Here is an 11,677-nt window from a genome sequence, read left to right on the forward strand (position 1 = left end):
GGCACGAACCCGTGTCCCCTGCATTGGCAGGTGGACTCTCAACCACTGTGCCACCAGGGAAGCCCTCTTTTCACTCTTTTGATAGTCCCCTTTTGATGGGACCTGCGATTTTTGCAGGTAACCCAAGCATTTCTGGGGGGCTTATCTTCCCCTAGCTATGGATGAACAAATCAGAACATTGTGAGAGGTCAGATGTTCTCTACCTTTTGAGGATAGGACATGAGGGATCCCCCTTCACCCATCTGGGTTTGGCCTACAAGGCTGGGTCCCTTCTTCTCTGTTCCCTTCAAGTGTTCCAAGACGTGAATCATACAGGAAAGAAGTAAGAATAGTGAACTGAGCCTAGTCTCAGGACTCAAGAAAACAGGGCTTACTGACACATACTACAACATGGATGAACTTTGAAAACATCATGCTAAGTGAAGGAGCCAGTCACAAAAGACCATTTATTGTATAATTGCATTTATATGAAATGCCCAGAGCAGGCAAATCTGAACACACAGAAAGTAGATCAGTAGTTTTCTAGCGCTAACGGGGTAGGGAAGGTGGGTTAGGGGGAGATGGGGAGTGACTGCTGAGGGGTATGGGTTTCTTTACTGGGTGATGAGAAGGTTCTAAGATTGATTGTGGTGTGATAGTACAACTCTGTGATATACTAAAAGCCATTGGATCGTATACTTTAAGGAGGTGAATTATATGGTCTATGAATTATATCTCTATAAAGCTATTAGTTAAAAAAAAAAGAAAAGAAAAGAAACAAAGATTCCTCAGTGACCTCCACCCTTCCCTCTGCCTCAGAATGCTTGTAACTTCTTCACTTGATGGGGAAGCGCAGCCGTGCCTGGACATGCTTGCAGCGGGCAGGCTTCATGGTCAGCCCGTAGGTAGGGGTTAGGTCCACTTTCACACCTGGTGGCACACTGAACTCCAGCTGCTGAAGCAAGATGGCCAGGAAGAGGAAGATCTCCCACTTGGCCAGGACCTCCCCTATGCACCGGCGCTTGCCCATGCCGAAGAGCATCATTTTCTCACTCAAGGTCTTGCTGATGGTGGTGTCATGGGCAGTGAGGAATCTCTCCGGCCGGAACTCAGATGGGTCCCCCCACAGCTTCCTGCGAGATGAACAGAGGAAGTGGTATCTCTGGGCTGGGGAGGCCCTTTGGGAAAGGGCTGGGTGGGGGACATCTGTGTTAGAATAGATCTAGCGCAATGAAAGGAGAGTGGGGAAAGGGGCCAAACTGTATTTTGATGTTTATTTCTTTTACATAGCTCTCTCTAAAATCACCAGCCTTGAAAATAGTGCTTTCTAATATTATTTATTTATTTATTTATTATTATTATTATTTTTGCTGTACGCGGGCCTCTCACTGTTGTGGCCTCTCCCATTGCGGAGCACAGGCTCCGGACGCGCAGGCTCAGCGGCCACAGCTCACGGGCCCAGACGCTCCACGGCATGTGGGATCTTCCCGGACTGGGACACGAGCCTGTGTCCCCTGCATCAGCAGGCGGACTCTCAACCACTGCGCCACCAGGGAAGCCCTAATATTAATTTTTTATTTTAAAGAAATAATACTTTAACTAAAAGAAATTAAAAGAAGGAACACATGTCCATCTCTATCCTACTCAATATACAAGGGGAATCAACCATCCATCCTGGTTTATGCTTATTGTTTTGGAGTAATTATTTACAGCATCCTTTTTCACACACAGAAGTGCCCTAGTTTGGATGGTAAATTATATGATCCTCCTATCTATAAAGTGAGATTTTCCAAAGAGGTCCCTAAGCCATTCACATCAGAATCACCTGAGATACTCCACCTTACCTACCGAAGAGGATTCTCGGGGGACTGGGCACCGAAATCTAAAACCAACTTCCTGGTCAATGCATTAAAGTTTGAGAAACATGGACCTGAATTTTGTCCCTTAGAGCAGGCTGCAGAGCCATCGAGGCACCATTCCCTTATTGTATAACCAGTTCCTAGGGGCACAAACAGCCTTCCTGACTGCTGAACTTCACACATTTTTCAGTGGGGGATATGTACTCACGGGTCATGATTGACCTGCCACTGGTTTATGAAGACACAGCGTTCCTTGGGGATGTAGAAGCCGTTCAGTGTTGTGTCCTTTATTGTGCTAAGGAGGGAAGAGGGCTCTGTCAGGCTCAGGGGCTGGAAAACTGGAGTGTGTCTCTGGGAGGTTGTTTTTTTTTCTTTTTAACAATTACGTGAATCATACAGGAAAGAAGTAAGAATAGTGAACTGAGCCTAGTCTCAGGACTCAAGAAAACAGGGCTTACTGACACATACTACAACATGGATGAACTTTGAAAACATCATGCTAAGTGAAGGAGCCAGTCACAAAAGACCATTTATTGTATAATTGCATTTATATGAAATGCCCAGAGCAGGCAAATCTGAACACACAGAAAGTAGATCAGTAGTTTTCTAGCGCTAACGGGGTAGGGAAGGTGGGTTAGGGGGAGATGGGGAGTGACTGCTGAGGGGTATGGGTTTCTTTACTGGGTGATGAGAAGGTTCTAAGATTGATTGTGGTGTGATAGTACAACTCTGTGATATACTAAAAGCCATTGGATCGTATACTTTAAGGAGGTGAATTATATGGTCTATGAATTATATCTCTATAAAGCTATTAGTTAAAAAAAAAAGAAAAGAAAAGAAACAAAGATTCCTCAGTGACCTCCACCCTTCCCTCTGCCTCAGAATGCTTGTAACTTCTTCACTTGATGGGGAAGCGCAGCCGTGCCTGGACATGCTTGCAGCGGGCAGGCTTCATGGTCAGCCCGTAGGTAGGGGTTAGGTCCACTTTCACACCTGGTGGCACACTGAACTCCAGCTGCTGAAGCAAGATGGCCAGGAAGAGGAAGATCTCCCACTTGGCCAGGACCTCCCCTATGCACCGGCGCTTGCCCATGCCGAAGAGCATCATTTTCTCACTCAAGGTCTTGCTGATGGTGGTGTCATGGGCAGTGAGGAATCTCTCCGGCCGGAACTCAGATGGGTCCCCCCACAGCTTCCTGCGAGATGAACAGAGGAAGTGGTATCTCTGGGCTGGGGAGGCCCTTTGGGAAAGGGCTGGGTGGGGGACATCTGTGTTAGAATAGATCTAGCGCAATGAAAGGAGAGTGGGGAAAGGGGCCAAACTGTATTTTGATGTTTATTTCTTTTACATAGCTCTCTCTAAAATCACCAGCCTTGAAAATAGTGCTTTCTAATATTATTTATTTATTTATTTATTATTATTATTATTTTTGCTGTACGCGGGCCTCTCACTGTTGTGGCCTCTCCCATTGCGGAGCACAGGCTCCGGACGCGCAGGCTCAGCGGCCACAGCTCACGGGCCCAGACGCTCCACGGCATGTGGGATCTTCCCGGACTGGGACACGAGCCTGTGTCCCCTGCATCAGCAGGCGGACTCTCAACCACTGCGCCACCAGGGAAGCCCTAATATTAATTTTTTATTTTAAAGAAATAATACTTTAACTAAAAGAAATTAAAAGAAGGAACACATGTCCATCTCTATCCTACTCAATATACAAGGGGAATCAACCATCCATCCTGGTTTATGCTTATTGTTTTGGAGTAATTATTTACAGCATCCTTTTTCACACACAGAAGTGCCCTAGTTTGGATGGTAAATTATATGATCCTCCTATCTATAAAGTGAGATTTTCCAAAGAGGTCCCTAAGCCATTCACATCAGAATCACCTGAGATACTCCACCTTACCTACCGAAGAGGATTCTCGGGGGACTGGGCACCGAAATCTAAAACCAACTTCCTGGTCAATGCATTAAAGTTTGAGAAACATGGACCTGAATTTTGTCCCTTAGAGCAGGCTGCAGAGCCATCGAGGCACCATTCCCTTATTGTATAACCAGTTCCTAGGGGCACAAACAGCCTTCCTGACTGCTGAACTTCACACATTTTTCAGTGGGGGATATGTACTCACGGGTCATGATTGACCTGCCACTGGTTTATGAAGACACAGCGTTCCTTGGGGATGTAGAAGCCGTTCAGTGTTGTGTCCTTTATTGTGCTAAGGAGGGAAGAGGGCTCTGTCAGGCTCAGGGGCTGGAAAACTGGAGTGTGTCTCTGGGAGGTTGTTTTTTTTTCTTTTTAACAATTTAAAAAAAAAGTTGACTATAGTTAATTTACAATGTTGTGTTAGTTTCAGATGTACAGCAAAGTGATTCAGCCATATATATACCTATATATTCTTTTTCAGGTTTTTTCCATTATAGGTTATTACAAGATATCGACTATAGTTCCCTGTGCTATACAGTAGGTTTTTGTTGTTTATCTAATTTATATGTAGTAGTTGTGTATATATTAATCCCAAACTCCTGATTTATACCCCCCCACAGAGGTTCTTGCTCTTTCACCCCACTCCAATAGCCTGTCCACCATGGTTTCTATACCGTACACTAGGAGGCAATGGCAGGGGCAAGGAAGGGTTGAAATTATTCTTCCCCTTTCTCAGATCCTGTTCTTCAACAAACGTTTACTAAACTTTTCTCTGTACCCAGCTGTGTGCCCTTGGCCATTCTCTGGAGCCAAGAAGCAGGCAGTCTGGGCCAGTCCTGGGGAGTTCCCAGCTTGGCTGAGGCATCAGGCCCCTTCCTCTGGGTATAACTAGACCAAAATATGGGCTGAAGTAAATGTTCACTAACTCTCCTGACATTGTTAAAATCCCAGGACCTAATCAAGGACCAATGGCTGTAAGTCCTACAAAATATCAGAATGAAGTTATGCTAGCTGGATGAATCGAGAAAGGCTTCTAGGGGAGGGGAAGTTTGTGTCAGGATAAGGTAGGATAGGATTCTGGTAGCCAGAGAAGACTGTAGACCTTCCAAGCAGAAGGTCCAACATAAGCAAAATTGGAGACTGGCTGGTTCATGCTTGTAAGGGATGGTGAGGCCAGCCTGGCAGGGTTGAGAGTACCTGTAGGGAGGGAATGTGAGCAGAGGTGAATGAGAGCTGAGGTCAGAAGTGTGGTTTTTCTCCTGAGAGCCGGGTACTCTGATCATGTTTGGACTGGATGGGGGCAGAGTAGAGGCCAAGGTCTGTGAGGAATCTGGTGTCATGGTCAGGAAGAAGTTGCTGAGGTCTGACCAGGGCCAGGGCTGAGAAGCTGGGGAGAAAACATGGCAATGATTTCAGAGGTGGGAGGGCAGAATAGGCAGGCCTCACCTGTGGGGGATGGTGAAGGGGACGAAGGAGGAGTGTCGGAAGGTCTCCAGGATGAAGGCCTCCAAATAAGGCAGCTGGGATCTGTCGGAGAGCCGGGGCCGCCGCGCCCTGCCAATCACTGTGTCTGCAGAACACAGAGGATGGACAAGGCTTAGGGGTTGTCCAGACTGCTCCATGGCATCTGCATCCACAATCATACCAGGTGTCACTCTATGTGGTACTATGTCTGTTTACAGGTCTGAGACACACTGACCCACCCAGTATCATCTAGGCAAGGGTGGGCACCATTGTATGCCCAGGGCTTGTACTTAGTAGGTACATAACAGCTATATATAGATTGAACAGATGACCTGGGACCCCAAGGCTTCTCTCCACCAGAGGGTTAGGGCTCACTACATACCCAGCTCCTCCTGGATCTTCCTCTGTATCTCAGGATTTGTCACAAGGTACAGAAGGCTCCAGGAGATGGCTGTTGTGATCGGATCAAACCCTGGGCAGCATGGGGCAAGGTTAGGAAAAAAGGAAGACAGGAACAAGAAGGCAGCATTTACCAAGCACCCACCATGTATGTAGCAAACATTGTCTTTCTCTGCCTCCTTTTCCCCCAAAGCCCCTCACCCTGAATTTTCTAAGGGCAGAGGTGGAGTCACCTCAGCACAAACTTGAGTCACTGCTTTCATGATTAGTTGCTGGAATTACAAGGGCCTAGACTTACAGCCCAGAGAACCTTTATTGTTTAGTTGGGGAAACTGAGGCCCAGAGGAGGAGAGGGACTTGGCTGAGTTTTCACTGGGAGTTGGTGGTACAGCCTGGGCTCAAACCTTGAGCCTGGGCCTGGTCTCTGTGTCCTGCACCATCTGACACGTAGTTGGTGAGTTATCTGATGGACCCCGGGGCTGGGCAAGGCTGTGTGTGAACAGCAGGCACTGAGGGATGGAGGGGCAGGGGTCTGGCTCCTACCGGCTCCAAAGATGTCGTTGACAAGGTTGACAGTCTTCTTCTGGGGTATGAGGCCCCCACTAGCTCTGGAGTTATCCTCGTAGTGCTTGAGCAGGGCACCTACGATGTCCTGGACTCTGTTCTGAGGGGGCACAAGCTTAGGAGCACCCCAGCACTTCTGGGGTGGAAGTCTGGACCTTGCCCCATCCCATCTGGCACTGCCAGCTGGCCTCTGGGCAGTGGGTTGAGCTCACGACAGGAGCTGGTAGCAGCCCAAGGTAGGACTTAAAGTATCATTTCATGCCCCGTTGACTCTTCCTCCCAATAACCCCAGGGGTCCAATTTCAGAGAAGGAGGTTGGGGTGAGTACAGGGAAGTAAAGTGACACCCGAGCTGGGAATTAGTCTCTGTCTGGGTTCAGTTTCCAGCAGAAAAAAAGCCTTCTCATGATAACAGCACCCCACATTACAGGGCTCTGCCAGGGCCCCATTCACGACCTTATCTCCCTGGGGCTCGGAGCAGCCCTGAGAGGGAGGCTATAGGCATGAAGAAACTGAGGCCAGAGAGGGAGAGGGCTTGGCTCCAGGTCACACAGGTGATCTGAGATGTCCCAGAGCCTTCCTAGGCCTTGGCTGCACACCAGGTGTGGGTACCTTGGAGCTGGGTAAGCGGGGCCACATACAGACTCTTGGGTGCCCTCACACTTCCCGTACCCTGGGCTTACCTTGTCAAAGTCCTGATAGCACTCCTGGACCATTTTCTTCAGGAACTGCAGGAACCTCTGGTTGAAGCTCTTGTACTTTTGCAGAGCAGGGTTGGGCAGGTATTTAAGGATGGGGAAGTAGTCCACGGGGCTCCCGGAGGAGGCAGTCTCCACGAAATCATGGGTGTTTGTCACAAGACTGACCATCTCCTCACTGCTCTGGGGGAAGTGCTGCCCGAAGCACATGGCACCAATGACCTTGGCCACGGACACCACCACGTGGTCATAGGGGTCAAAGCGCCCAGGTCCTGCCATCAGCTCCTGGAACTTGCTGATGAGGGCCTTAGCCTCCTTGCGCACATGCATCTCCAGGTAGCAGGAGGATGAGGAAGCTGGGTCTGAGGCAACGGAGAAGGACTTGAGAGCATTCTGGGCCAGGCGTCGCCGGGCAGCCCACACTGGTCCAGAGTCTGGGTTGAAGGTCATACTCTGGCCATCAGCGACTAAGGTGAAGCTGTAGAGGTCAGGCCGGCCCTTGAAATCATCACCCTGCCGCACCAGGGCCTGCTGGATGGTGTCCAGGCCGCTGAGCACCAGCACGGGTGTGCAGCCAATGCGGATCTGCAGCACGTCTCCATAGCGCTGGCTCAGCCGCGACAGGGCCAAGTGTGGGCTCTTCCCCAAGGTCAGCACGTGCCCGATCAGGGGCCAGCTCCAGGGCCCTGGTGGACTCTTCAGGCCTTTAGGGACCCGAGGCTGCCAGGCCCTGACCACCCAGAATACCAGGCAGAAGGTGGCAGAGGCCAGGAGAAGCTCTGTGGCTGAGAAGGGAGTGGCCTGGGACAATGCCATTTGTACCAACTACAGGGGAAGAGAACGGAGGAGCCAGACTGAGGGACGAGATAAAGCCACTCATTCATTCATTTACTCAGTCAATAAGCACTTGTACATATTCTGTGCTTGGCTCCCAGCTGGACACCAGAAAGACTAAGTTGCATTCACTAAATTACATGGATCCTTCATCCCAGGAGCTCACCCATGGTGTATCACAGAATCTGAGCGCTGGAAAAGAGCCCTGAGATTCCCAGCTTGAGCGTCTGAAATCCCAGCCCTGGCCATCCCCTTACCAATTCTGAGGCTGAAGTGATCACTTCAAAACGGAGCACTCTTGTGGACCCCAGTGCAGCGTGTATGCTGGGCATTGTACCGCGGGGATCCTTCCTGCTGATACCTCCTCATACCCTCGGAACAGGGAACTGCTCCCCGCTAGCAACACTGATGGGATCAAGGTCCCAGGGCTGATGCAAATGGCTTCTGATACCCCCTTCCCCAGGGCATTCTTTATCAAGACCAACCAGGACACCTCCTCCAAGGACAAGTCCCCATTCTCTCAGAGTCTTTTTTTTTCTTGGTTGCATGGCACAGCATGTGGGAATCTTAGTTCCCAAACCAGTGATCAAACCCGTGCCCCCTGCAGTGGAGGCGTGGAGTCCTAACCACTGGACCACCAGGGAAGTCCACCCCCCCGCCCCCAGCCCCATCCTCTCACAGTCTGGAAGGCTGAGGTTGGGCTGCAGCCAGAGCCAGGGCTGCCCTCATGCCAGGTGGGGAGCCCTACCCACCTCTTCAATCCAGTCACACTAAGGGTCCTTAGAGGTGGCCCAGTCCAAGCTTCTCATTTAAAAATGGGGAAACCAAAGTCTGGAGCTGGGCAGCAAGAACTAGAACTCAGGACTTCCCTGGTGGCACAGTAGTTAAGAATCCACTTGCCATTTCAGGGGACACGGGTTTGAGCCGTGGTCCAGAAAGATCTCACATGCCGCAGAGCAACTAAGCCCATGCGCCACAACTACTGAGCCTGTGCTCTAGAGCTCGTGAGCCGTAACTACTGAGCCCACATGCAACTACTGAAGCCCGAGTGCCTAGAGCCTGTGCTCCGCAACAAGAGAAGGCCCCGCTCGCCGTAACTAGAGAAAGCCCACGTGCAGCAATGAAGACCCAATGCAACCAAAAAAAAAAAAAAACCAGAACTCAGACCTCCTACACCTAACCCGGTGTTCCCCCCTATCCCTCCATCTCCACTGGTTCCCAGGATATTTGATGGGGAATCCCAAGGGCTAAGAAATGAGCCCAAGATAGGTACCTGTAGAGGCAGGTGCTTGAGATCAGCAGGATTGTGGAAGCTGATACAGAGCTTCTGGCTCTGGGTGAGTGGCCTTTCATAACTACCACCCCAATCAGGTTGGCCTTGCTGTCCCGGTCACCTGATATCAAAGTCACCAAAAAAAGTTGAAAGGATCAGCTCTTGGCCTTGGGCCATGATCCCTCAGCTCCACCTACCTCCTAGGGCCCAGGGGCAGCTCTTCTGGGGATAGGTACTATGTCCCCGGGGAGGAATGTCCAGCTCCTTTCAGAACCCAGAGTCTGGAGGTAATGCTTATTTCTCTCAAGGGCAAGGCAGGGTGCTGGGAGTGAAAGTTCTCTGGGCTAGTCCAACCTACTTTCCCATTGTACCCACGAGGAGGGACCCTGTCTGGGGGCACTCAGTCCAGGCTGATCAGCGGGGGAGACTCACTGCTCCTCTCCAGAAAGGTGCCCTGTAATACCCCTCGAACAACCTGTGAAACCAGATAAGAAATAGGTATGTTCTGACCACCTCTGAATTTCAGCCCTGGTCCTTAATCTGAAAACAAGAAATGATGAGGATCCTATATTGTAAAGAGAGGCCCCCTCAGCCTCCTCCCTCTTGGTGAGAGATGGTAAAAGTGAATGAAGAAAATTCATGTTGTGGGGGCATAGCAACTGGCTTGGAATCTTCAAAGTGGTCAATGTCATTAAGAAAGAAAGAAAAAAAAAAGACAAGGGCCTTTCCTAGAGCAAAGAGACTAAAGAGACAACCAAATGCCAAAAATGTGTGAACGTTGGGGCTTCCCTGGTGGTGCAGTGATTGAGAGTCCGCCTGCCGATGCAGGGGACACAGGTTCGTGCCCCGGTCCGGGAAGATCCCACATGCCGTGGAGCAAATAAGCCTGTGCACCACAACTACTGAGCCTGCGCTCTACAGCCCGCGAGCCACAGCTACTGAAGCCCACGTGCCACAACTACTGAAGCCCGTGCGCCTAGAGGCCATGCTCTGCAACAAGAGAAGCCACCGCAATGAGAATCCCCATCACCACAACGAAAAGTAGCCCCTGCTCGCTGCAACTAGAGAAAGCCCGCGCGCAGCAATGAAGACACAACACAGCCAAAAATAAATAAATAAATTTCTAAAATACTTAAAAAAACAAACAAAAAACAAAAGGCAAGGCTGGGGAATCTGGCAAAGCCACAGGGCCTGTTTGAAGACTGTGGCTGAGAGGAAAGGGAAGATGTTTTCTCTCTGTACCTTCATTGGGTTCAGCTCACTCTATAAAAAAGGTCAAGGTTTGAAGTTAGAGTAGGTTTTGTAGAAAACTTTCTCTCTGTCTCTCTCCCCTCCTGTCTTTTCCTCTCTCTCTCCCTCTCTGTCTCTCTCTCTCTCTCTAATTACCTAAAGTCGTACTTTGTTCAGATTTTCTTCGTTTTTGCCTAACGTCCTTTTGTCCTTTCTTGTTCCAGGATCCCATCAAGGAGGACACCACATTGCACTGAGTCACCATATCTCTTTAGGTTCCCCTTGATTGAGACATTTCTCAGACTCTTTTTTCAGAACTGGTCAGGTATTTTGTAGAATGTCCCACTATCGTGATTTGCCTGATGTTTTTCTCATGGTAAGACAGGGGTTATGGGTTATTGGTAGGAAGACCACAAGAGTAAAGAGCCATTTGCATCATATCATATCAAGGGTACATACTATCAACTTGACAGGAAGGTTGACGTTGGTGTTGGTCAGCTGGGCTGCAGTAGTGATTTTCAGGTTTCTCCATGGGAACGTTACTCTTTTCCCCTTTCTGTACTGTGCTCCTTGGAAGGGAGTCACGTGTACAGCCCACACCAACAAATGGAGAGTTCTGCTCCCCTCCTTGAGGACGGTCTCTGTGTAAATTATTTGGACTTCTGCATAAGAGATGAGTTATCTTTTTATTTTAAATATTTTCTTAAAACTTTATTAAAAAAAAAAACTTTATTAAATTACAAGATACATACAGAAAAGTGCAGATAATCTGTACAGTTCAATGAATTTTTTTACAGACTTAACAAAAGTCTTGTAACCAGTCCTCAGATCAAAAGACACAATGTTACCAGCACCCTAGAAACCCCTCGCGCTCTCTCCCTAAGGATAACAATGACCCCAACTTCTAATAGCATAAATTAGTTTTGTTAGTTTTTGTTTTTCATGTAAATTAAATCATGCTGTGTACTTTTTTTGGCACGGAACTTTAAAAATTTAATAGATTTCATTTTTATAGCAGTTTTAGGTTTACAGAAAAATGAAATGAAAGTACAGAGAGCTCCCATATGCCTCCTCCCCCAATCAGTTTCCCCTGTTATTAACATCTTGCATTAGTGTGATACATTTATTACAATTGGTGAATGAATATTAATACAATATTATCAACTAAAGTCCATAGGTTACATTAAGATGAACTCTTTGTGTTATGCAGTTCTATGAATTTTCTTTCACTTTTAAAAATTGTGGTAAAATATAAAATTTACTGTTTCAAACTTTTTTTTTTTTTTTTTGAGGTACGTGGGCCTCTCACTGTTGTGGCCTCTCCCGTTGCGGAGCACAGGCTCCGGACGCACAGGCTCAGCGGCCATGGCTCACGGGCCCAGCCGCTCCGCGGCATGTGGGATCTTCCCAGACCGGGGCACGAACCCGTGTTCCCTGCATCGGCAGGTGGATC

General features: G+C 48.8%; 2 protein-coding genes across 2 annotated transcripts; both read right to left on the reverse strand.

Moving 5' to 3' along the window:
• Positions 1-814: 814 nt before the first annotated feature.
• Positions 815-2,304, reverse strand: LOC112410910 (cytochrome P450 1A2-like). The gene is made up of 3 exons (XM_024761722.1): positions 2,297-2,304; positions 2,047-2,133; positions 815-1,112 (listed from the first exon to the last, which is right to left on the reverse strand). The coding sequence occupies exons 1-3, from the start codon at positions 2,302-2,304 to the stop codon at positions 815-817; spliced, it is 393 nt and encodes a 130-aa protein (XP_024617490.1).
• A 68-nt stretch (positions 2,305-2,372) lies between these two features.
• LOC112410949 (cytochrome P450 1A2) lies at positions 2,373-9,070 on the reverse strand. The gene is made up of 7 exons (XM_024761786.1): positions 8,995-9,070; positions 6,873-7,712; positions 6,170-6,290; positions 5,610-5,699; positions 5,210-5,333; positions 3,969-4,055; positions 2,373-3,034 (listed from the first exon to the last, which is right to left on the reverse strand). The coding sequence occupies exons 2-7, from the start codon at positions 7,701-7,703 to the stop codon at positions 2,737-2,739; spliced, it is 1,551 nt and encodes a 516-aa protein (XP_024617554.1). The 5' UTR covers positions 7,704-7,712; positions 8,995-9,070; the 3' UTR covers positions 2,373-2,736.
• Positions 9,071-11,677: the final 2,607 nt, after the last annotated feature.

Source organism: Neophocaena asiaeorientalis, unplaced genomic scaffold, assembly GCF_003031525.2.
Source record: "Neophocaena asiaeorientalis asiaeorientalis breed wild unplaced genomic scaffold, Neophocaena_asiaeorientalis_V1.1 scaffold54, whole genome shotgun sequence".
NCBI lineage: Eukaryota > Metazoa > Chordata > Mammalia > Artiodactyla > Phocoenidae > Neophocaena > Neophocaena asiaeorientalis.